Source organism: Danio aesculapii, chromosome 10 (assembly GCF_903798145.1).
Source record: "Danio aesculapii chromosome 10, fDanAes4.1, whole genome shotgun sequence".
NCBI classification, from domain to species: domain Eukaryota; kingdom Metazoa; phylum Chordata; class Actinopteri; order Cypriniformes; family Danionidae; genus Danio; species Danio aesculapii.
This window is the reverse complement of record NC_079444.1, coordinates 11,884,471-11,911,868: the sequence shown is the minus strand read 5'-3', so window position 1 is coordinate 11,911,868 and position 27,398 is coordinate 11,884,471. Positions and strand designations below refer to the sequence as shown.

General features: G+C 35.6%; 1 protein-coding gene across 1 annotated transcript in view; it reads right to left on the bottom strand.

Moving 5' to 3' along the window:
• Positions 1–12,584, bottom strand: part of ugcg (UDP-glucose ceramide glucosyltransferase) — a 58,613-nt gene extending 46,029 nt beyond the window's left edge. Inside the window, exon 1 of the mRNA XM_056466651.1 lies at positions 12,361–12,584. Within this exon, the coding sequence (XP_056322626.1) occupies positions 12,361–12,458 (98 nt within the window). The 5' untranslated portion in view covers positions 12,459–12,584. The remainder of the gene's footprint in view (positions 1–12,360) is intronic.
• Between the last annotated feature and the right edge of the window lie 14,814 nt (positions 12,585–27,398).

Sequence of the window (27,398 nt, the reverse complement as noted above, 5' to 3'; positions counted from 1 at the left end):
AAGTATCCAGAAAAAAGTGAGAAAAATGAATTCAGGATAAAAACAACAACGATAAGGAGGACAAGACAAGACATTAAAATCCAGAAAAATAGAAGTAAAAAAAAAAAGTATCCAGAAAAAAGTGAGAAAAATGAATTCAGGATAAAAACAACAACGATAAGGAGGACAAGACAAGACATTAAAATCCAGAAAAATAGAAGTAAAAAAAGTATCCAGAAAAAAGTGAGAAAAATGAATTCAGGATAAAAACAACAACGATAAGGAGGACAAGACAAGACATTAAAATCCAGAAAAATAGAAGTAAAAAAAAAAGTATCCAGAAAATAATAAGTGAGAAAAATAAATTCAGGGTAAAAAAAAAAAATAAACAAGACATAATAAGATAAAATAAATTGCGTTAAAATAAAATTCATATGGAGAAAAAAGATATACAAGACCTGCTCGCTCAAAATCAAAGCACAGCTAACAAGATTCTAAATCACACTAGGGCTGCGTGATATTGCAAATATCTAACATTGCAATATTTTTTTATTCTGCAATTATATTGCGATATGAAAACAATTTCACTATGAGTTGAATAACTATTTGGAAAGAATTTAACATTTTATTGATTGGGACTATTCTGTATATAGGAGTGCATAAACTATATAAAATGATCAAGAAGCATAGAGAAAATCAATAAAGAAAAGTCGAACTGTATTCAGTTATACAGTAATTGAAAATCAAATGTAAAATAATAATGCTTAGTCTTCACTTTACAAACAATCATTATTAATTTGTCGAAGTTACACTTTCTTACTCCTGAATGCTTTTAAAACCCTCAGTCACAGGCGTCAAAAACACTTGGTAAATGATCAATTGTAATCCAGACTCAACATTGCGTATACCCGCGATGTGACTATTGCGAATGATCACATTGCGATAATGAAGCTGAAACGATATATTGTTCAGCCCTAAATCATACACCATTTTTCCCCTAAAATTCTTAGAATTCACGATACATAAGAGAAAGTCTAAAGAGTAGATATACTGTAAAATTAGATCAACACAGACTTGTTTGTTTCTTTTCAGCTGAAATCCAAACTCTAATAATAATGCATAATAACTCTGGGCCAATAGTCTAGTGTTAAAGTGCGCCGGCATGTAGCACTGAGGTGCTCACGGTGAGCAGGGTTCGATTCCCAGCTCGAGGTCCTTTGCCGATCTTTCCCAACCCCTCTCTCTGCTCCTCATGTATTCCTATCAAATAAAAAGGTGAAAACCACTAAAATATAATAATTTAAAAATCTAAAACCACAGTTCAGTGTAGATTAATGAAACAATGCACAAAAAAAGACTTCCGCAAGTTTATAGATATTGCACTATAGATATGCTTGCTTTCTGAGAATTTCCTGCATGTGTGAAAATACAGTTGGCTTTGACACAATTACAAAAAATTAACTACAAGAAGAAATGCGAACGAGGCTGATCTGTTGAGTCAAATGTTGGTTTCTCTATTTGCAAATGACCAATTATAACCAAATGAAGGCCGCAGCACTAATGCATGCTGTTGGACGGTGTGATATTTCAAACAGGGATCAACTGTTTGTTTGCAGTTTGACTGGCAGCTAATAGTTTATCTATGTACCGCAGCAAGGCAGGTGATCCAACTGGTTTAGTTTCCAAAGTTACTGCAGGGTCACTACTGTCAACTTCAAACACTTGTCATACTTTGAATAAAGAAGAAAGTATCATAGCGCTTGAAGTTTATAGGACTCCATCATCAGGGTAACATGAAGTTACAACCTACAAGCATGTCTCTAGCTCAGTTTTTGGACGTAAACATTAAAACATTCCTAGATGTCGCAGCACTGCTTAAAAACCCTCTCAAGTTCAAATTCTTACTGTGAACTATTCAAGTTTGTCTTGTTTTGATGGTACAGGGCTCAGGTGAAGTTGAAGCGTATACATTTATGTAGATGGACCTGAATATTTATATAGATGTTTAATTTCTGCCAATTTGTTCCATTTTCTGGAAGCCTCTGGTTCTCAGAAACTGCACTTCCTATCTGCTCCTGTCTGAAGGGTCTGGAGTCTTTCCTAACACACTTGCCAGCTTTTTACAGAACCAGCGGGAGGCTTCCAAGGCAGACGCAGCCATTAAAAGCTGTCAGAGCATGTTTGGTTCTGATAAGTTTGTCTATCTTGACTGCCAAAACATCACTGCTGGCACTTTCTTGTAAATGTCAAACCACATCTCAAGCTAAAGCCAATGCAAAATGTGATGCGAGTCAGTGATGTGAAAAAAAGACGACGACGAGAAACTAGAAGCTAAATGAAAAATTGTTATTTCCAAGCATGACAAAATAATATATATTAGGCAAGCTGATTATTCTGCAGATATTTAGACAGTTATCACACAGATTAATGTAGAAGACTAAATGATTAACAGAGACTAAACTAAAATCTCAGCTGTATGAAGACAATTATGAAAAATATTATAGAAACTAATAATTGATTTAACGGATATTTGTCAAATGGATGTTCCACCCCAAAAAAGTCTTACTTCGTTTCTTAATTGGCTACCAGTTCATATGCGATCTCAGTTTATATACACTGATCTCTGATATGGTGGTGATGTCCGTGGGTGTCATTCAAAATTAAAGCGCACCTTTTTGCTTATAAAGTCGCATTTCACATCGTCATAAATTAAAATAACGACTTATGACAGCTGAGTGGAATTCTGGAAAATAAACCAAACTCTGACCAATGTGAGGACAGTTTACTCGCACGTGACTTGTTTTAATAATTTTGGTCCGTTTAGAAACTTTGCGAAACGCAGCAAGAAAAAAAGCAACAATGTAACTATTTTAATCCCTGTTTCAGAACATAACAATCGATCTACAGGTGTGAAAGCACCCTTACATCTTCGACCTAGAAAAACAGAGTATTTTAAAAACACCTAAGTTCCCATTTTAGTTTGGAAACACTGGTGTTTAGTTTCAGTAGATGAACTAAAACAGACTAAAAAACGCAGCTATACATTGTCTTCTGGACTATAACATATCATTCTCTGATTCATCAAACCTCACAATTACACAAGTACAGAACCTGATAAAATATCTGCATGCACAGTGAATGTAAATGTTCACGTATCATCGGACAAAGATAGTTCACCTGAAACATAGTAAAACACAAGTCTGGACGAGAAGCGATTTCATTCAGCAATACAGTTTTAAACAGAAAACACACTGGTGTAAACGCTGCCTAAGATAAGGACTTGTGCTTTCAGTGTCATATGTACAGTTTAAGTCAGAATTATTAGCCCCCCTGAATTACTTTTCCCCCCCCCCCAATTTCTGTTTAACAGAGAGAAGATTTTTTTTCTACACATTTCTAAACATAATAGTTTTAATAACTCATTTCTAATAACGGATTTATTTTATCTTCGCCATGATGACAGTAAATAATATTTGACTAGATATTTTTCAAGACACTTCTATACAGCTTAAAGTGACATTTAAAGGCTTAACTAGGTTAATTAGGTTAACTAGGCAGGTTAGGGTAATTAAGGCAAGTTATTGTATAATGATGGTTTGTTCTATAGACTATTTGGGGAAAAAAAATAGTTAAAAGGGGCTGCTAATATTGACCTTAAAATGTTTTTTAAAAAATTCAAAACTGCTTTTATTCTAGCCGAAATAAAACAAATAAAACTTTCTCCAAAAAGGAAAAAATATTATCAGACATACTGTGAAAACTTCCTTGCTCTTTTAAACATCATTTGGGAAATATTTAAAAAAGAAAAAAAGATTTGAAGGGGGGCTAATAATTCTGACTTCAACTGTATTTATAAATGACAGGCCTAAACCAGGCAAGGAACTAGAAATTTAAAAATAAAAGCTTTACAAAATATCTAAAGTTGTAACAAGGAATGAAGGAACTAGTCCTTCTTGATGTCCTACAAATTGTTAAGCAAGTAAAAAGACAAAGCCTACTATTGGCACATATGTAATGCATTTCCTCCGCTCTGCTCATGAGTCAGTGAGGGGATTTCTGAAGCTCTGGAAGCAGCTCTTCAGCATAGTTGATGTGAGAGACGCTCCTGCTGGAGGTGTTGGCTTATCTCATGCTCTATTAACTATGAAGGGCGACACGGTTTCATCTCACTGCATCACGCCATTAGAGGAACGGCAAAACAACACACACCACCTCCTACCCAGCACCATAAAAAAAACACAGCAAAAAGGCCAAATTCCTAAAAATAACAATGACTGCATTTTAATGAACCATTGGGAATTCATTTCCTTTGATTACTCATGGTACATTGATCCCTGTGAGGCTGAAACTCTTCTATAATGCATTTCTTCCTTTATACAAAGACTATGATTTATATATGGGAGCCACGCTTCTAAAACTTGGTGCATTAAATGGTCATATATGCTACTTTATGCAACAACTACCATCATTCAGAAGTGTTCTAGAAGTATAATGAATCAGATATTCTTGTTCATTTCAGTTTAAGCATGGTGTTTGCCAATGTCATACCACTAAGTATTAGTAAACTTAAGACGTGTGAATGGACATGCATTGTTTGTGTGGAGCTTTGATGGTCAATGTAGGTGAACATTTATGCTTCATATGCTGTTATTTATGCTGGAGCCCGATGATTTCCTGTTATGTGGAAAATACAGAAAAATAAATGTGATTCAATGTATAACACAGAATGTCATGGATTTTGACATACTGTATATAAAACAGAATAAGAAATAAAACATTAACTTAACATAAACCAATGTTTCCATCTAATGAGTCAAAGAGAAATAAAATGGTCACTTTCTGATTAACTGGCACCAAATATCCAAAGTTAAAATGGAACTTGCTTCGGTAGGAGAAACTGAGGGAGTCTATTCTTTATTTAATAAATTACTTGCACCTCATGCCGACACGCAATGAACACGTGGTGGCATTTAAGGTGTGAAACGTGGAGCACAGATGCTCTTGACAATTCTGGAGGTAATTAATAATATACCAACACTAAAATTGTTAAGACGTTTTAGAATGACCATAACAATGTTTCAGAAGTTTTACAATGTGGTCAGCCTGCTGGCTGGTCTATTCACAAACATTTTTATCATCACATGATCTCTTATAACCAAATCGCATGACATTTTTAATGCGCATACTGGAGTTTGTTCGGTAAAAGTGTTTCTATCGCAGTTTATGCTCATTTTTATTATAAGATTAAAAAGGTTTATCATACTTTGTTATGCGCATTTTCAAAATGTATGCACATCTTGACATTTCCATCAACCATTTATATGCATAAATTTAAATTGTGCATAAAAATAGGTGGATGGAAACATAGCTATTGTCCCTAAATTTGACATTTTTGGCAAAACTCTTAGTAAACCATAACTTCGTAAAGGTTATTGCACACTGAATTCAAAATTTTCGCACGTTAAAAAATAAATTAGACCTCACATTGTGTCAGTCGTACACACTGCCTTCAAAACTTTCATTAGTCATAAAAATTCATCATAAAACAGTGGAATTAGTTTTTTTTTTTCACTTTTCGCATCCAAAAAAGTGCTTTGAGAGATGTTTTGACAGTTCAGAGCCACCGTACAAGCGAAAAACTAAATACAAATGCCATCAACTGAGCTAAAGATGAGCTAAAGACTGACAAACACAGCGCATAAAATAAAGACAGAATTTTGCAGACAGTTGGGCCCAATCCCAATTCTACCCCTTAGGCCTTCCCCTTACCCCTCGTTTTGCACGAGCACGCCAAGGGGTAGGGGTGTCCCAATTCTCTTTAGCTTGAAGGGTAGGGCTAAGGGGAAGGGGTGAATAGGCCTTCGAGCGAAGATTTTTCAGGACCACACTCGAAACCAAGGGGTAAGAAAATTTCCCAGAATACACCAGCCACAGCGCCAGTGTTGCTAAACCCTGAAGTAAGGAGCTCCACAAATTAGTACTTTTTTTGTCATTATTACCAATTTTTACGACAAACAAACATGTTTTAATATATTCATAACCGTGTTCATATTTTACCGTCATGCTTTAAAAAAATAAAATTAAAAAAACCACTACATTTCACGATCTATAATCCATAATCATAACTCCTGTATAGCAGTCCCACAACATTCTGTCACTCGATCACACTGAAATACTCTGTCAGAAAAGTCTAGTGGCTGAGAATGAGCTTCTTACAGTGTCTGCTATATTTTTTGTGTTTACATTGATGAATATGGCCACTGTGTAAATAGTACAGTTACGATCTTATTGCCACATTGTATCGTTATGATAACATAATATATGCCTTCAGTGATTTCCTGAAGATAAATACCAAAAAAATAGCACAACTGGAATAAATACAGCAGTGGCGATCGTCTGATCTCACATGAAGCATGAGGTCGCGATGACATATGATGACATGTGCAGGTGCTGTAGTGCTGTCCCAAATCTTAGGGGTAAATTTTGAAGCCCTTCCCGTTAACCCTCGGTTGTAAGGGCCAAGGGGGAAGGGGTAGGGGTACAAAAATAGAATTCGGATTTGGCCTTGAGAACCTGTGACTGGATTCAGTGACTGGTGCACTGCTGTCCTGCTTCTGTTTGATGGTGTGTGTGTCCATACATTTGACGTACTGCCCATAAATATTATAATAGAAAGCACGGTCCACTTTCGTTCTATTGCTTCGACAGGTCAACGCGGCCGGCATCTATTTTATGTTTATAGAAACAGCCAGTCTCTGTTCGGGATTTGTTAACGTACGTGAATATGTGAAATATCACAAGCAATGCATCAAAATTCCGCAGAACAAAGCATCACTGCTTGAACTGACTTTGAAATGTTTTGTGTTTTTTCGTAATTGATTAGTTAATACACATCGGACTCAGTGTGGAAGGTTTGTTTATGTGACAAATATTTCGCATAAGAATACGGAAAAAAAAAAAAAACGCATACGAAAATTTCAGACTTCGGTGTGCAAAAGACCTTTAGTGATGATTTCAATTCACTGGATATACATATTGTTTAATTTAAACATAAAAATGCAGTCTAGAAAAAAAAATGTTGGAAAATTAAAACATGGTGGGGAATATTTAGTAAATTTAAAAATATACATAAATATTTGATAAAAAAAAAAGTCTTGTAAACATAATATCGAGACCCCGGTGTTTTAATTCGTGTTACATAGATTTAAAAAGCTAAGAAAGAATTATTTGATGGAATATGCCTGCTTTTACATACATCAAATGTACAATTTTTGGGGGGGGTTGTGAGGTTGGTTAAAAAAACAAAACAAAAAAACAACTGGAATATTAGCAGAAATTAATTTTAATTACTAGAACGAAAAATTATTCAAACCTGAAACATAGGCTTTTGATATACTTTTAAATGAACCATACAATGAACAAACAAATTGCACATCTGGGTGTGCGTAGATTTACCAAGTCTCGCCAAAAAATATTCATGTGAAAAAATCCAGTCTTTTTAATGGTAATCCAGGAATTTGGTGCCAAGGGTTTGAAGAGACTTCAGTGTACGTCAGTCATCAAAAAATTGCTACACTGCTGGAAAAAAAGAATGGAGCAACTTTCTCTCAGTGACATTCCAGCGTGAACCATGTGCAACTTCTCTACTTTATGCAAAGAGGAAAGAATTACATAAAGACGATTTTACTAAATAGATCCTATCACGACGGGTCAGATGACACAGCACATGAGAAACACTGGAGCTCTACAGGGAACTAGGAAATTAATCACATGAAGAAGGATTCCACTCGGGCGAGGTTCACACGATCCCCACACCTGGCGACTGAAACTAGGTGTCATCCGAGTTCTTAAAGACACTCTCAATTACATCACTCCACCTGTATTTCTTCATCACACTAACGGCTCCCGGACAATGCCGTTGGAGAATTTACCAAACCAGATCAACAATGTCAACTCTGGCAACAATAGACAGAACATATGTATATATTTTTTCAGGCATTTGCCAATTTTGCTTCCATAATTTATAGAAAAGGACATTCAACATACTGATTTGAATGTTTACTTTATTAAACTTTTGTTATCTGCTTCTAGTTTTAAAAAAAGTTATACATTTTAATAGTGAGTATTTATGCAACCAAATAAAGCCTTTAATCATTTTGACCATTCATTTACACAGCAATAGTGTTTGACGCTGTGTAATGATGATGAGAATTCAGCTGAGTCTATCAGCAAGTACTTGGCCACCAAAAAAACAATGCTTGACTACAGGACCGTATGTGCACAGACTTGTAGTGTTTTACACCAATTACCTGATTTCGCTACTAACTGGGCTTTAATTTGTCACAGTTAATTCATTGTAAAGGCTTCTCGACACCACGTTTCTGCACTGAATAAAACTGCTGCAACTACACAAGGTTATGCCAACTGTGTGCTAGTTTAATGTTCCAAGCTTGTACACAGAGGTAAATACTCACGCACATTTGATTAACTATGGCTGAGGCTATTAAATAAGGGCTGTTCACATAACGCTTCTTTTACGCACAAAAGTTCGTGGCTTGAACGCGCAAATTGGGAGTGACGCGCAGTTAAAAAAAGAATGCCTCACTACAAGTCACATGACAAAAACTGACCAATCAGCTTCATACTTTGTATGGAATATAGTAGGCATGGGCTGGTATAAGATGCTGATGGTATGATAACCTTGGATAAAAATATCATGGTTTCACGGTATTGTGATAACTGCTTTTAAAATGAGCTCTTTTTAAATGTCTGGGTAAAAAGCTAAAACTTTTTTCCCTTTTGAACACAATATATTTGATTTTGAGAAACATTTAAAATATTTGGAGCAGTAAACATGTCAGGCTAAATAATTCAAATGAATCATTGACTTCTGCTGTCTTCATTTATTTAATTTAAAACAGCATCTTTGGAGATATTATCTGAATGTTGTCCTAAAAAACAAAACAAAAAAGTATATAAAAAACAAACAAAAAAAAAAAAAACGTACACATACCTTAGGAACGGTATTGCAGAAAATGTTGATGGTTTTAAAACCATGACTTTTTCTAAACCATTTAGGTATACATATAGGTTTCAAGGTATACCTTGAAAACGGTTATCATCCCATGCCTAGAATACAGACATTTTTACTCCAAAAAGAGAAAAAAATAAATAAAAATAAAAAACTATTTTGTAATATAGTTGATAAAAAGTAGGAACAGAGGATCAGCAGACTTTTACTACACTTGTTCTCTTTAAAAGAGAAATACTTAGCTAAGATTTACATTAGACAAATACAATTTATTTTTTTATATTTTGTTCTGTCATTTTTTTTTCAGTGTAAAATTATTTCTTGTGTTTAAATGCCAAATATGTTTAAGTCCAAAGAGAAATGCATTATTGTTTGTTTTTAATATTATTTTGTGCTGTATTAATTGGTTACTGAACAGCAATAAATAACACTTTAAAATATAAGGATTTTTCATGTGATTTCCTAAACTAGTCGTGTTTTGAAATTAATGAATGCATAATAATTGCATTAACTGTGATTATTCCTCAGACTATAATCCCACAACCAAAATCTATAATCGTTGCATCCCCATGTCCAACAGAATTTTGCATGCTCAAACTTCGAGTAGAGAATAGCGATGCATTTTGAAAAGCAAAAATTGCAAAAAAAATTTTTGCTATGGCAACAATCAACCAAATTTGGCATATTGGATGTTTTATTGCACATCCCATAATTTGGGAAACCTGTTAGGAAGAAGCAGTTGACCCCAGAGTTCAACCTGATCATGAAATGTAGCCATTTCATTTAAGTCTCGCAATAGATCAATATGAATGACGAAAAGATGGTAACATCATGACTGAGCCCATGATGAACATCAAAACCAGACCATAATATGGCACAAGAAGAAAAAAATAAAACCCAATTAAAATCTAGTCATCTTTCAATAAATTTAAAAAAATCCAGTTCATTCAGAAAAAGCTGCTGTTCATTCCAAAGCCTCAAATGAAAACACACCATTTTCTAAGTGCACAGCGTCTTAAAATCTTCTTACAACTGACCGGTTTTCCATCTAAAAATAGATCTCCAAACTGCTGAGCATGTCCAAAGGTAAAAATGATTCCCAAAACAAAAGCTCAAATTGCCACACAGCCGTCCTGACGAAAAAACATTACAGTATGTCACAAGTAGTATTTCAAAACACATGATATTGTGTTTTCAAAAGAGATCTGACGTCTCGAGACTCGTTTGAATGAGTCATCTGACCCGTGATGACCTTCTCCAGATCCTGGACAATTTTTGCATCAGCGGGTGAACATCAACACATCATTTGGGAGTTTGCAAATGTACAAAAACTATCCAGCAAGACAGACGTGACAAAGTAGATGGGACTCAGAATGGCGAACATGAACACAAAAAGCCTAGTTTCTGTAGAAGAATCAGAGCGTGAGTGAGAACAAGCTGAATCACATGACACACTGTTGTTGCAGGTGGAGAAAAGTCCCAACCCTAAGTTCCCTAGATACTAAAGATCGGTTCATTATGTGGCCATAGTATCATTTGATTACACCACCAGTCAGAAGTTAAGACACGCTTGACCGAATTCACTTCTGGAGAACGCGTGATTTACAAAAAAGTAAAGGGAAGTCTTTTCTGCTTACTAAAATCTGATCAAATTATAACAGAAATAATAAGTTTGTGAAATATTATTATTTTTTTATTTTGTAAATTATGTAAATATTATTATTATTATAATGAATATTTTAAAATGTACTGACAATTCTTTAGTGCCACACAATGCTTCAGAAAATATTCAAATACTTTATTGTTCTATTATGCTCTTATTATTAAATATAACCCATTTCTTTTTCATATCTGAAACAACATTTTAATTAATAAAAAGTTTAAAAACAACAAAAATAAAAAATAAATGTTATTTGAAATTAAAAGTTCTGTAACAGTATAAAGTAGAGAAGGGCCGAAAAACAATATTACATTGTATCGCGATAAAATTTACGTCAATAACAGTGATAAGCTCTGGACTTTTTTTTACTCTTTATTGATCTAAGAGCCAATCACACAGCGGAAAAGTGCAACAATGGGAATCTAAAAGTGTGTTGAATTTTCAGCCACCAAAAATTTATCGGCCGAATATGTTATGCCATTTAATGGACCCCTCATTTTTGTGGCTTCCGTCATTGTTGGGGTACCCTTTTAAATCTTGAAGCATTAACAACTTATATCAAAATATAATTTATGATTCAATATGGAAAATAATTCAAAATTGCATTTTTGCCCTATTGCCCAGCCCTAGTATATAAAGAACTGTATTGATCAGTTTATTGCGTACTAATTTAATTTTTTAAAAGAAAAACTGCATTTTTAACGATGGCCTGTCACAGCATCTGCAAAAATACCACAGCTGTTTTACATAGGAATTCTGAAGGGTCATGTGACAGTGAAACTGACTAGTGACTGCAGAAAATTCCGTTTTGAATAACCCGGATAAAATACAATTTCATTTTTTAACTCATTAGGTTTGTTTTTACTTTATGTTAACAGTATTTCAGAATAATCATGTTTTTATTGTACTTCTAATGAAGTAAACAAAGCTTTTGTGAGCATGGATAAAAATCTTTGTTTTCAAAACAAATACATAATCTGCAAAAAATGGCATTAATAATTAACCTGATGACTAGTATATGTTCAAATATGTGTGCTAACCAGATGGGATGGGCAGATCTGGTTGATACTAGGCTACATAACAAACATTACGAACAATAAACAAGCATAAACAGTAAACTATTCAATTTATTCAACAACAAGCTCTCAAACCACGATTTACCCAAACAAAACTCATTCATATGCAACTACACACCATTTAAACCACAAAAGCCGGTTGTCCATTGAAGTTAGCAGAAGCAGCTTTGACTCCCACTGGACTAAATTTAATGACAGACCCTTTGAGAAATGAACCCCCGAGTGACTGAAAACCCATTAGACTTCGTAAACTAAAGAATTAAATCACAAGACAGTGCGCAGCAGCTAAGCTAACCACCATCGCTAGCGATCAGAAACGATATTATTTTTGCGACTAGCCCGAAGCTAACGCGTGTATGATTGATATAAATATTAATACAGCTTTTCCTCCGTCATCTTGCGACGTGATTATGTACATATATTTTAAAGGGCGTTGAAGAGGAAAGCCGTGTTCCTGTTAGCTAGACTCAAATGTTCACCCCAATCTGCACTGCAAGCAAAACGACGCGACGCGACAAACCCACAATGAACGAGCTCGAGATCTGCGTCGCTGCATTTCCAGCACGCGTTCAGTGCGTCGCGTCTGAAATCAATGAAAAAACTCATTCACTTACACGTAGATGATGGACACGAGGTGCATGAGCCAGAGGACGAGGAATAAGAGGAAGCCGAAGATGGCGAAACCTTGCAGGGCGAGATCGAGCAGGGCCATAGCTGCTGCTGTCCTGTGTCCGGATGCGCTCGCTGACACCTCACTGTTCGGCCCTAATGCTGGAGGAAGAAGAGCTGATCTCTCTCTCTTTCTCTCTACTCAAACACACACACACATACACACACATTCAGATGACTGAGAGAGGGCGGCTCTGCGGGGAATCAGCGCATAGCATAAGTGGGTGGAGTCTGATGACACACTCCACTGGGAGGGCTTTGCAACATGGGATTACTGTGGCAGTGGGTGGAGTTAAAACAATCGTTACATTTCAGGAATGTTTGATCTATGGTTCCAGATTTTTTAGTAGTGTCAAACTAAGATATTTGTGTAATTGTCCTTAAACCAGATAGATAGGGTAAAAAAAGAGCAGTTCTGTTTATATTCCAGAGGCAATTTCTTATATACCTCCTGTTACCTTTTGTTTTGTTTTGATTTTTGACAGTTGCAGGCTGTGAAGTAACTGAAATCATATGCTGCCTGGAGCTACTTACACTCACTGGCCACTTTATTAGCCCTGCATCCGAATGTCGCAGCAGAATCGAGACTCATCAGACCAGGCAGAGTTTTTCCAATCTTCTACTGTTCAATTTTGGTGAGCCTGTGCGAATTGTAGCCTCAGTTTCCTGTTCTTAGCTGACAGGAGTGGCACCCGGTGTGGTCTTCTGCTGCTGTAGCCCATCTGCCTCAAGGTTTGACATGTTGTGCGTTCAGAGATGCTCTTCTGCATACCTTGGTTGTACTGAGTGGTTATTTGAGTTACTGTTACCTTTATATCAGCTCGAACCAGTCTGACTATTCTCCTCTGACCTCTAGCATCAACAAGGCATTTGCGCCCACAGAACTGCTGCTCACTGGATATTTTCATTTTTCGGACCATACTCTGTAAACCCTACAGATGGTTATGCATGAAAATCCCAGTAGATCAGCAGTTTCTGAAATACTCAGACCAGCCAGACTGGCACCAACAACCATGCCATGTTCAAAGTCACTTAAAACACCTTTCTTCCCCATTCTGATGCTCGGTTTAAACTGCAGCAGATTGTCTTGACCGTGTCTGCATGCCTTAATGCATTGAGTTGCTGCCATGTGATTGGCTGATTAGAAATTTGTGTTAACGAGCAGTTGGACAGATGAACCTAATAAAGTGGCTGGTGAGTGTGTATATATATATATATATATATATATATATATATATATATATATATATATATATATATATATATATTACTACCAGGGGCATAGCAACCGGGGGGGATCTTTCCCCCTCACTTTTAGAGACAGACCATTTAGAAACAGGTGATTAATAATTATATGATCTCATACAACCGTCCCCCCACTTTTAAAATGTCCGCTATGCCCCTGAATACTACTATAATTGTACACCTTAGAGTCAAGCATTCAGCAGCCTTGTAGTGTAAGAGTGTATTGCATAAACTGCTTATAAAGTTCTAAATTAGAAAAAAATAATTAAAAAGATAAAATTACCCCAAAGATGTTTTGCATTAATTCAAAACAGACTCACAGAGCACTTCAACGTCCGCGTTAAATCAAAATGTACTAATTCTTTTGCTAGCGCACATTATTGTTCTTTAGGTAAACACTTAATCTGTGCAGAATCCACTGGAAAAAAATGTTTTGGTAATCTTCGAATCTTCAAGTGTGGCCATTTGCTCCTGCATTTAAAGTGGCAGTGCTTCTCTGTTGACATCAGTTTGACGGCTTCAGATAATATCATAATATTATTAACCATGCACCTCTTACCATTAGTTTATTGAATTGTTAACCCTTGTGCACTGTTTAAATATACTACCCTTTTGTCATGTTAGGGATTAAAACATCCACTGAATTAAACTGCTGTAAAAATGCATCACATAAATATTTTTTTCAATTTTTCAATATTAATCAACCTCAGTCCTGATCAAAACTACTAAATTGCTTTGAAAATTATAGGATTTTAACTGTTTAATTGCCAAATTCATAAATGATGTTACTGAGTTGGTAAAAATCCCGCAAAATGACATATTTTCAATATGAAAAGTAATTGTGGACTGGATTTTTTCCAATTCAGTTTCCTGGTTACATTTTTTCAATGAAGGCAGGACACAATTTTTGGTTGACACTTTTTTACTGAAGTGAAATCTGAAATAATAAAACCCTTTCAGTGGTGTTGTGCTGCAGACATACAGGATCCAGCGTGCATGTCTCATAGTAACTGTTTTGCTGCGTCATCTACCGCCAAATTGAAAATATCTGCAGCTCCCAAGCAAACCACATAAGGCCACCCTTACAGCATGAAGTCACATCAGCAAAATGTAAATCCTAACTATGTTACTTATATAATAGATAAATAATATAGAAATTTTCCCACTGTTAGGTTGTGGCTGGAAGGGCATCCGCTGCGTAAAACATATGCTGGATACGTTGGCGATTCATTCCGCTGTGGCGACCCCTGATTAATAAAGGTACTAAGCCGAAAAATGAATGAATGAATAATATAGAAATATTAATTTTAAGCTTTGAAGGAATCACAAAACCTATAGCTTAGTTTCTGGACAGTCTGTGTGATGCTTTATAATTCATTTTAGGCCAAATTACATAATTAAAAAATCTGATAAAAAAAATGGACAACAGCCTTGTTTAACTAAAGGCCAATTACCAGTTTGTAAACATTCAGGATGCGCGCGCATTATGGTTGTAGAAAAAAATGGAAGTGCTAGCCTTTGCAGTAAGGGAAGGAGACAGATGGGTTAAAAATTAGTTGTTTTATTAGAAGTTATATTTATTACTTTTTACATAATAACCTAAGTGTATTACAACAGTTTGCTGATAAGTGCTGCTATCCTGCAAAATAAACATTAGTGAGCAGTCTTCGTCTGGCAGATGCGTTTGCCATAGTACCCTCCCAATAGATTACGGATGAGAAAAGTTATGGATTGGTATTGTGAACTTGGCCAAAAAAAAAACAAGTCAGATTGAAATGATTTAATTCAGTACCACTTTTTACACTTTTTACAACAACTAAATGTTCATTTATTACAATAAACAGTTAAATGACAATGTAGGCTATCTAGTGCTCTTGTAACTCCGAGCACTGAAACTGCACAAATAGCAAAAAGAACCAGAACAAATGTATTTAAAGGTCCAAAAAACATTTTTAAAACTGTCATACACATGCACTATGTTTTTACTCTTATAATTGTGTGAATGTAAGAGTGGATGGGTGTTTCCCGGTGTTGGGATGCAGCTGGAGGGGCATCCGCTGTGTAAAACATGTGCTGGATAAGTTGCCGGTTCATTCCGCTGTGGCGACCCCTGATTAATAAAGGAACTAAGCCAAAAAGAAAATGAATGAATGAACATTAGGTTAATAATAATCTAATAATAGCGCACAACTCTACATGTTTACTGTTCGTCCTTTGTAACTGCCTGATGTCATGTGTGACATAGGTTGGTAATTCCCCTTTCTTTTTCTTTTTTCTATTTCTTTTTTGAAAGCGGGATAAACAATAAACAGTCGGGATATAGGCTTTATGTTGGGTGATTCCTTCTGTATTTTATGCTCTAACGCAATTTATCCATGCATACATCTTTAACACTCTTTAAGGTCAGTTTCCATAACAGGAAACCACTTAATAACTCACAATTCTGATTTTGTAACTCACAATTGTGAAATTGTATTCTCAAAATTCTCACTTTTAATCACAATTGTGAATTTATATCACGCAATTGCTTTCTCAGAATTGCGAGATATAAGTTGAAATTCTGATTTATACCTTACAATTGTGACTTTTATTCTCTGAATTCTGACTTTATTTTTCAGAAGTGAGTTTATATCTACAAATTCTGACTTAATAACTTGCAATTTCGAGTTTACACCTCCCAAGTCTGAGAAAAAAAGGCAATATTGCGAGTTTTGTATCACAGAATTGTGAGAAAAATATTTGCGATGACCTTTTTATATTTTTTTTATTCAGAACATGCTTCTATAGTCAGTTTGTTACGAGGGAACGATGCACAAAACGAAAGCCCCTACTTAATATTCCATTTCAGTTGGTAGTGCAGTATATCAGCATACTGAAATAAAGGCTTCAGCAACTTCATGTCAACTTTAAGAAAGTACATACATAGATAAATGAATGAATGAGTTCCTTAATTTAATCATAAAATTAATTTAGTCATTAATATTTTTCCCTAATTAAAAATAAAAAGGATTCGATTTAAATAGCACTGAGGCATTTTCACTCAGTTTAGTGGAGATTATAGTTTCTGCTGGTAATTTAATGTCTTTTAATATTAACACACACTACTCTGTCAGCTAAAACGAGTCAGAGGAGCGACTTGTACTTTGTGTCAATTATTGTTCAGATCAGCTCTTAGAAATCTAAGTGATCTCTTGTATTGGACTTTGTAGAGCTTATATCAGCATTTATGTGTGAGGATGGATTATGGATGGGGTCAGCGGGGCCTCTGACTGTCATGAGAGGCCCACAGCAGGCATACAACTGAAAAACAGACACTGTGTCTTTTCAACACTTCGCTACAGATATGATGTTATATGCTAACTGTGCTACATGGTTGTCTTAGTGGGAATGAGTGTTTAAGAGGAGTACAAAGAATGCTTCAGTGTCAATTTGCAAGTATAAATTATGATTATTGTTGTTGTTTTATTTTTTAATGAACATTTTGACTTAGTTCATTTCACTTATACTAATAGAAACTGTGCTATCTGCTTTCTTATTCATTTGGTCCTTTATAAATATTAAATTTTTGGAAAAAAAAGGTACTTTTTACAATATTATTTCAGTTTTATCTACAGTTGAAATCAGAAATATTAGCCTTCCTGCATATTTTTCCCTGTTTTCTGTTAATCGAAAGAAGATTTTTTGAACAAGTTTCTAAACTTAAAGAGCCCATATTATGGGTTTTTGAAAATGCCCTTCCATGTAGTGTGTAACACAGCTCTAAGTGAAGTGAAATATCCAGCTAAGGCTTAAATCTGTAAGTGTACAGTGTTTAAAACTATTGATTCATCTATAAAAGAGTCGACTCATAGTGCTTCAAACGAGTCGTCCTGATAACGAGTCATTAGGTGTTTCGTGATGACGCAGCTACGAAACACAAGTAGTTGCACGCGCAAGCCCGGGAGATTTGAAACCTGCGGCCCCGCCCACTAACAGAAAAAAATCTCACACACACACACACACACAGACAGACACCGGTCGAATGAAGTCACGCTGTGCAGATGGATATTATGAACAGTCTAATCAAAGATGAAACATCAGCAATATAGCCCAGCCTTGAGCAGTTCTGAGTGCTTCTGAAAACTATATGCTTTTAAAGAAGACTTCTTCAGTTTGTTAAAGGAAGGATCAGTGAAGACTGTCTGAACATGGATCAGTGGATCATGAATCAGTTTCTACCCCCATTTCACAAGTGTAAGTACGTGTTTATTGCCTCGTTTACTCTAGCTTGCAAATTATGTATTTAGTTGTGTTTTGTTACTTGTAACTGCGTGTGCTGTATCAGGTTAACTCTTTATATTCTCATATCGCGTGTAAAGCCACGTTGAAAACGCGACGCGTGCCGCTTTGTTTACGGATCGTCAGCTGTTTACACGCATGCAACGGTCAAGTTTCAAAATAGTTCAGCTCAGGTTCGAGGTGAGGTGTCTAAATTGCACCCAGCAAGCTGAACTAGCGCTCTAGGCGTGTGTGTCGTGTCCTCGGGTAGGAGTAATGTGTCTGTGTGTGTGTGTGTGTCTGTGTCTCCTCGTGTGTGTAACGCACGGGTATTCGTGGATATAACTGAGCGCCGCGCCGCGCCGCGCCCTCTCAATTCAGCCGCTCCTCTATGGACGTGCCGGCCCTGTGTGTGTGTGTGTCTGTGTCTCCTCGTGTGTGTAACGCACGGGTATTCGCGGATATAACTGAGCGCCGCGCCCTCTCTATTCAGCCGCTCCTCTATGGACGCGCAGGCCCTGTGTGTGTGTGTGTGTGTGTGAAAAGAGCAAGAAGACTGTGACAGCCTAGATCTCCTCGCCAGTTCTTGGACTTTTTGCTCAATAAAATAGTTAGTCGTCAGTATTTTCTAGTCCATCGTCTGTGTTTACATTCACCCACTGGCAGCCAAAATCCACTATGAAGCGTGTATGCACTGAGAATACTTTTATATTGTAGATTAGCAGCTGGGCATTTCACTCTGTCTCACGCTGAAGCCTTGTCCGTGTCGACCAATCGCAGCAGGCTGTCATCGGTCCAATCAGCGCAGATTAGCTTCGCGCTGAGGAGGGGTTTGGGAACAAATGAATCGCTGAACGATTCATATGGGAGTCGCTGGTATAATTAGGCAAAAAAAATGCAGATTATAAGACCATCAAAGTGTTTTTTGACATTGCATGCATATTAGACTGTTGTTGGAGACCCTTACAACCTAAATATGACCCTATTTCATGTATAATATGGGCTCTTTAAGCTTCTTTCAAACAGTGATACCGGTAAATATCCGAAAAATTACTGGAACGACTTTACTGGTAAATTAATAAAAACACTGTTCACACAGGCAAGAATGTTCCGGAATTTTTCCGGAAAGACCGCTCACACATCCATTCCAAAATACTAGTAAATTCTGACATCGTTAACCAGAAAAGAGCTCTAAACGGCCACTCTTGTATTTGTACACATATAAGGAGTCAGACTTTTGTTGATGATTTCACTTTTATTTAAAGTTTTAGCACTCATACAGCTGCTTTGTTCCAGAGACATTTGTCGTAGCGGCAAAGCACAAACCGCAGCTAAATGTTTACACATTTGACTACATTACAAACTCTGTAGATGGATAAGTATTGTGATCAACTTCGATGAAATTATGGAGGAACAATTTCGCATGTCGAGATGTACATAATATGTGTGTGTGTGCTGCCGGCTGCTTCACGTGCACACGCATCAAGCAACTGAAGCAGAGCTTGAAGGTAAACAAACAACGGTTTATCATAAGCATTTTAGCTATCATTTTTTACACAGTTGGCATTAAGAAGGAACATAGAAACATTATCTGACTAACATCTAGCAGCTAAATGTGTCTGGAAAAATATTCGAAGACTTTTATTTTCATAAACAGCGCAGATGAATGAATGTGTCTGAGTGTTCTGATTGGCTAAAGTAGATGTCTCACGTCAGTGCATTCAAAACGTGAACGTCCTCTTTCCGGCAATCTTCCTTCTGCGTTTACACAGCACAGCATTCCGGCAAATTACCAGTAATGTTACATTTTTTCTTTCTGGAAAATTCCAGGAACGAATTTACCGGTATTTTCAAAAAGGGCCTGTCCACATAAAGACCTTTCGGAAAATTTAGAAAAGTCATTTTCCGGAAAGGTCTGTATGTGTGAAAGGGGCTATAGTTATATAAGTATTTTCTAATAAATGATTTCTTTGCCATCATGACATAATATTTTACATGATAGTTATCAAGATACTAGTATTCAACTTAAAGTGCAATTTAAAGGCCTAACTAGGTTAATTAGGCAAGTTAGGGTAATTAGTCAAGTCATTATATAACGATGGTTTGTTCTGTAGACAACAGTGATGGGAATAACAGCGCGACATACAAACAACTTTACTAACGGTGATACTTTTTTCAGTAATGAGTTATTAAATGTTTCCCTCGTTACAACGCTGTTACCGTTACTGAAAATAAAATGCGTGTAACTATACTTGAGAACACTGAAGCGGTTTTGATGCGAGCAGCGTCCCACTCAGCCATATGACTGATCTGATTCTCTGGGGTGGGTGTGTGTGTGTTCGGGGCTGGGGACACATAACCAATCAGCGATGATGATTGGTGTGTCTGTGAACTTGGTGTAACTGAGAATGTGATGATTGGCTTAGATAGAGTACATTTCCATCATTTGCCAATCAGAGGCAGCGTAGTGCAGGTGTTCACACTTAAGCACACACACACAGTCAGAACACATCAACGACCAGGAGTCAATACAATGACAAATCCAACAAGTTCAAAGGTTGCTTTTGCAAACTGAAAATATATGCACTACTTTACAACATTAAAGGGCACCTATTTTACCTTTTTTTCAAGATTTAAGATACATCTTTTGTGTCTCCTAAATGTGTCTGTAAAGTTTCAGCTCAAAACACCCATCTGATTATTTATTACAGCTTTCAGAATATTGGATTTTCTGCTCTGAACACTATGTGCCTGTTTTTGTTGCCTGTGCCTTAAATGTTAGATCTCCCCCACCCACTGTTCCCACGTGCCTGTCAGAGTGAGCCTCAATCTCCGCCTCGGCTGCGTCAGATAAACATCACAGTGACAGACATGAAGGAAGCAGATCTCATGTAAAGTTTGTGAGAAATACTACAGTAAGAACTTTCCCATTGAGTATTTGATGTATTTGTTGTGGAGCCTTTCGATGAGTCACACAATGTCAATACAAAGTTCCCACACACATTTAACTTTGTACAGTTTTGCATGGCAAATGTGACAGGATACACATTAATATCCACTGCTGTATGGATATCCGTTATGTTAATGTACAAAATAAACCTGATTTAACGTTCACAAACCGGGATTGAAGCATCTTCTGTTATAATTGTACTAACATGCGGCTGTGGTGATAAAGACGGTAAAATCGCTGTAATTCATTACAAACATGCACTGTTTTTAAAAGGTTTTAAACTTGTAAAACTCATTCTTGATCACGTTTGATGATGATTGATGATCACAGCGAGCTAAACAGATCTTTTAATCCCAGTTGCTTTTGTGCACATCCTGTCTTATTGATAGGATTATGCACGTTACTACGGAGACATGTTAATACGTGGCTTTCAATCAATTCGTGGGCGGGGAAACCGCACTCCTACATCATGTTGCGGTGGGCCTCAAAATGGGAGGGATTTGCATCCTATTTTAACATCAGGAAATTTAAAAAAAGAGACTTATTGTGTTTGTATCACCCTAATATGACAGTGGACACACTTTACCTACACACGGTTTTGTCCAAACAGCTTACAAAGGATGATTTTAATCACAGGTGCTCTTTAAAACAGTGTAGATTAGTGTACAATGTTTTATATTTATTTTATCGTCATTTGACAAATTAGATTTTTTTTATGTAACACGATAGTTACTTTCCCTGGTAATTAGTTACTTTTATAGATATGTAACTCAGTTACAAGCTCAGTTACTATTGGTGAGAAGTAACTATAACAAATCGCTCTTAAGGAACGTGCCTAACACTAGTAGACAATTGGACAAAGTATTGCTTAAGGGGACTAATATTATTGACCTTTAAAAGGATTAAAAAATAAAATAAAAACTGTTTTTATTCTAGCCGAAATAAAACAGATAAGACTTTCTCCAGAAGAAAAAATATTGAAGGAAAAATTGTGAAAAATTCCTTGCTCTGTTTAACATCATTTGGGAAATATTTGTTCTAATATAGTTCTAATAATTTTGACTTCAACTGTGTATTTTCAGTCTGTTATATTAGTACTACAATTTAAAATAACATGTAATCATTACATTTAATTTACTTCAGTTTTATTTCACTTGTTTCAGTGTTTCGATTTTAGTTTACAATAATAAGCATGATGATCACAATATCTGTAATCTGAATATACTGAATAGTCAAATTATTATCATCTATAAAGTCATGCATTGCATTTCTTAGGAAGTCGACTGATGTTACTGTACGTGCCAAGCTGTGGATTCTCTTTGATTGTGCCTATTCAGTAAACAGATAGCCTGCGGTATGAGTGATTCTCTGTACTCTCAGTAGAGCTTTGAGGAACAAGTAACTGACGCAAGAGAAGAAGTGTCTGGATGTGCTGGAAGAAAACATGTGAGTTGTCCTGTATAATGTCTTGTCCAGAGAATGAGAGGAGACTTTGTAGAGCCAATTCTGTGATTTCAGAGTAGGATTTTACAAAGGTTTTAGGCGGTTTCTGCTTTTGTTTGTGGGAGACCAGCAGGCGATGTAGAAACTAAGAATACTTTTAATATGGAAGCTGTAGGAAGTGCAAATATGCTCCGATTTCATAGGAAGTATTGTTGGTGTGCTTTTTATATTAAGGTTTGTAGATTTAACAAAGTTTAAGCACAAATTCAAGCCCTTAAACTTTTTAAACACATAGGAAAAAAGCAAATACACCAATTTGATGACCCTCGAACATTATTCCAGGTTTCCTAAATAAATGATAATAAATAACTGATTAATATAACAAATTTCATTGGTACACAAGTAGATGGCAATTATTTGTGTGAGTCACTAAATGATTCCCTTTACTGACCCATTTGAAGTACTGATTCATTTAACACATTACATTGTTATGCCACTGGATGTCAAAAATGCATGAGTCACTGAATTATTCACTTTAAAGTAATGATTAATAATACAACAGAGTACAGAGTGAGTCACTGAATTATTCACTTGACTTATCAACTGATTCGTTTAAAACTCTGGTTCACAAAACAGATTACATTAATACACCAGTAGGTAGCGACAATTTGAAAAAGTCATCAAATAATTCACTCAATATATTCGTTCAAAGCATTGATTCAAATAACAGATTACATTTATACACCAGTAGATGCAACAGTGTGTGAGTGGCTAAATGATTCAATTTACTGATTATTTTAAAGTACCGAATCATGCAACAGATTACATTGCTAGGCCAGTGGATGGCGACAATGCATGAGACTTATTCGCTTAACTGATTTATTTAAAGCACTGGTTCATATACAACAGATTACACTGTTACACTTGTAGGTGATGTCATTATGTGAGTCACTGAGTTTGTCACCTAACTGATTTTTTTAAAGCATTGATTCATACAATAGATTACATTGTACAGTTTTGCCTGCAGGTGGCGACAATGTGTGAATCACTGAATTATTCACTTAACTGATTGTTTAAACTGACTGAATTATTAGTCACTGAATTATTCACTTAACTGATTGTTTAAACACTGACTGAATTATTAGTCAAGGAATTATTCTTTTTACTGATTGTTTAAACATTAATTAAATTATTAGTCACTGAATTATTCACTTAACTGATTGTTTAAACACTGACTGAATCATTAATGACTGAATTATTCACTTTACTGATTGTTTAAACACTGACTGAATCATTAATGACTGAATTATTCACTTTACTGATTGTTTAAACACTGACTGAATCATTAATGACTGAATTATTCACTTTACTGATTGTTTAAACACTGACTGAATCATTAATGACTGAATTATTCACTTTACTGATTGTTTAAACACTGACTGAATCATTAATGACTGAATTATTCACTTTACTGATTGATTAAACACTGACTGAATCATTAATGACTGAATTATTCGCTTAACTGATTGTTTAAACACTGACTGAATCATTAATGACTGAATTATTCACTTTACTGATTGTTTAAACATTGATTGAATTATTAGTCACTGAATTATTCGCTTTACTGATTGTTTAAACACTGACTGAATCATTAATGACTGAATTATTCACTTTACTGATTGTTTAAACATTGATTGAATTATTAGTCACTGAATTATTCGCTTAACTGATTGTTTAAACACTGACTGAATCATTAATGACTGAATTATTCACTTTACTGATTGTTTAAACATTGATTGAATTATTAGTCACTGAATTATTCGCTTAAGTGATTGTTTAAACACTGACTGAATCATTAATGACTGAATTATTCACTTTACTGATTGTTTAAACACTGACTGAGTCATTAATGACTGAATTATTCACTTTACTGATTGTTTAAACACTGACTGAATCATTAATGACTGAATTATTCACTTTACTGATTGTTTAAACACTGACTGAATCATTAATGACTGAATTATTCACTTTACTGATTGATTAAACACTGACTGAATCATTAATGACTGAATTATTCTCTTTACTGATTGTTTAAACACTGACTGAATCATTAATGACTGAATTATTCACTTTACTGATTGTTTAAACACTGACTGAATCATTAATGACTGAATTATTCACTTTACTCATTGTTTAAACATTGATTGAATTATTAGTCACTGAATTATTCGCTTAACTGATTGTTTAAACACTGACTGAATCATTAATGACTGAATTATTCACTTAACTGATTATTTTGAAGCACAGATTCATGTGACAGATTACATTAATATGCCAGTACAACATACAAGTCACTGAAATATTTACTTAGTAAGTGAGTAATGTGTATTTAAATAGCGCATTTAACATGTATGGCTATACACCCAAAGCACTTCACAGTCTCCACACCACTATCAGTGTGCAGCATCCACTTGGATGATTCGACGGCAGCCACAGGACAACTACGCCAGTGTGCCCATCACACACCAGCTATAGGTGGAATGGAGAGACAGTGATGTCCCCTTCACTTTTTACTAGGGCATTAGGACTCACATAGACCGCAGATTGAGCGCCCCCTGTTGGCCTCACTAACACCACTTCCAACAGCAACCTAGTTTTCCCATGTGGTCTCCCTTCCAGGTACTGACCAGGCTCAGCCCTGCTTATTTCAGTGAGCAACCAGTCTTGGGCTGCAGGGTGATATGGCTGTACTTAATTTAACCATTGATTCATTTAACCACTGATTTATTTAACAATGTATTTTTGCACCCCCTAGAAGGTGACACCATGGGAGTCGCTAAATTATTCCCCTAATATCTACACCAGTAGATGGCAACAATGTGTGAGTGAATTATATTACTGATTGATCAAACAACTAATTTGTATGACATATGCAGATGCATTGTACACAGCAAGTTTTGGTGTGGTAAGGTTTACTGCTCACCATAATTGCATAATTTTAACAATTCGAGAAAGTGACATCTATAATCAATACATTATTAAAGGTTTTTTTTTTTGTAAAAACTTCCTGTATCTTTGCTACCAAGTAGAGGAGGAAATTCTTTGATTGACTGTTTCCTTGTCTTTCTCTTAATTCCATGTCAAAGAAAAAAGGATGTTTTTTTTACAGTTTAATTATTGAGTTTTTAAAAATATTTTTCATTCCTTTGATGGAAAGGATAAAGGAACTTCCAACTGTGATTGAAGTCCTCATTCAAATATCATCTTACCTTCTCACAAAATGAGGTGTGGAGTTTCATCAGTATGTGTCAGTGGAAAATGCCGTCATGCACTCTTGTGATGTGTCTGGAAGTGTTGTGATGACATCATTACCAGGAACCGTACCAAGTGTTAAAACCAAACAAAGGGATAATGGAACACTATGAATGACATATTGTGAAATACCAAAAACAGTCATTACACATCACAGTCAGGTTTCAATCTTGAAAGAGCCTTTTTGGAAAAGGCTTCTTTTACAAGTCACCTACAGTTAAAGAGTTGAGATTTAGCATTTTGGAATCTAGTCAGGGTCTTGCACTTTTAGCTTAGCTTAGCATAGATCATTGAATCGGATTAGACCATTAGCATCTCGCTCAAAAATGTTTAAAAAAAAAGACTTTTGATAATTTTCCTATTTAAAGATTAACTCTTCTTTAGATTCATTGTGTACCAAGGCTGATAAAAAATGAAAAATTGCTGTTTTCTAAGCAGATATGGCTAGGAACTACTCTCATTTCAGCTAAATTATCAAGGATTTTTACAGCTGTACCATGGCTGCAGCAGGCACAATGATATTATGCAGTGTTGTTACCTAATAACCTAAATGGGGACAATTTTCAGGTATTGTAAATTATTATTGTTTCTGCTTCAGCCATGGTACAGCATCAGAGTTCTTTGACAATTATGCCAGAATGAGAGTATAGTTCCTATGTCGACCTAGAAAATAGCAACTCTTAATTTTCCATCTGTCTTAGACTCTTGGCACATGATGTAACTACAGAAGAGTCCAGCTTTAAATATAGGTAAAACCTCTCAAATGTTTTTGGAGGGAACCACTAATGGTCTAATCCACGGGTGTCCAAAGTCGGTCCTGGAGGGCCGGTGTCCTGCATAGTTTAGCTCCAACTTTCTTCAACACACCCCTGGAAGTTTCTAGTATACCTAGAAAGAGCTTGATTAGCTGGTTCAGGTGTGTTTAATTGGGGTTGGAACTAAAATATGCAGGACACCGGCCCTCCAGGACCGACTTTGGACATCCCTGGTCTAATCCGATTCAATGATTAATGCTAAGCTACGCTAAAAGGGCTCCGACCAGACTTGAAAATGAAAATCATTTGAAAATCAACTCATCCTTTGTAGCTCTAAGTGACTTGTAAACTGAGCGTATTTAAAAAATAGTTCTCCTGTAAGATGATGCCATTTCTGATTGTTTTCATTTTTAATATAGGGAAGACTGATTCAATGGAAAAAAGTTTGGTCTTTGTCTGTAAAATATAGTAACTATAACAAAATTAGAGAAATTTCGTTTAAACTATTACACAGATTTTACCATGCCAAAACATTTTTGAAAAGATATAAGTCAGATATAGATACATGCTGCCCTTATACCCAGTGAAACTGCTGATCATATTTTTTGGAATTGCCCTCATACACAACGCTTTTGGATTGAACTTATTTCTAAATTGAACTTTATTATATTATTTCTTTCTTTGGTTATTCATCGCAAAATACTGCCCCGATTCTTGTTATTGTTTTAAAGGATATCCTGTTGGGTTTTTTCAATACTCCTGATGATAAAAGTAAAGAATATTTCATTATTGATCTCCTATTACATTTACATTTACATTTACATTTAGTCATTTAGCGGACGCTTTTATCCAAAGCGACTTACAAATGAGGACAAGGAAGCAATTTACACAACTATAAGAGCAGCAGTGAACAAGCGCTATAGACAAGTTTCAGGCGTGTAAAAGTCTAAGAAGCAAAAACATTAGTAGAATTTTTTTTTTTTTTTTTTTTTTTTTTTTTTTTTTTTTTTAATAGAGAGAG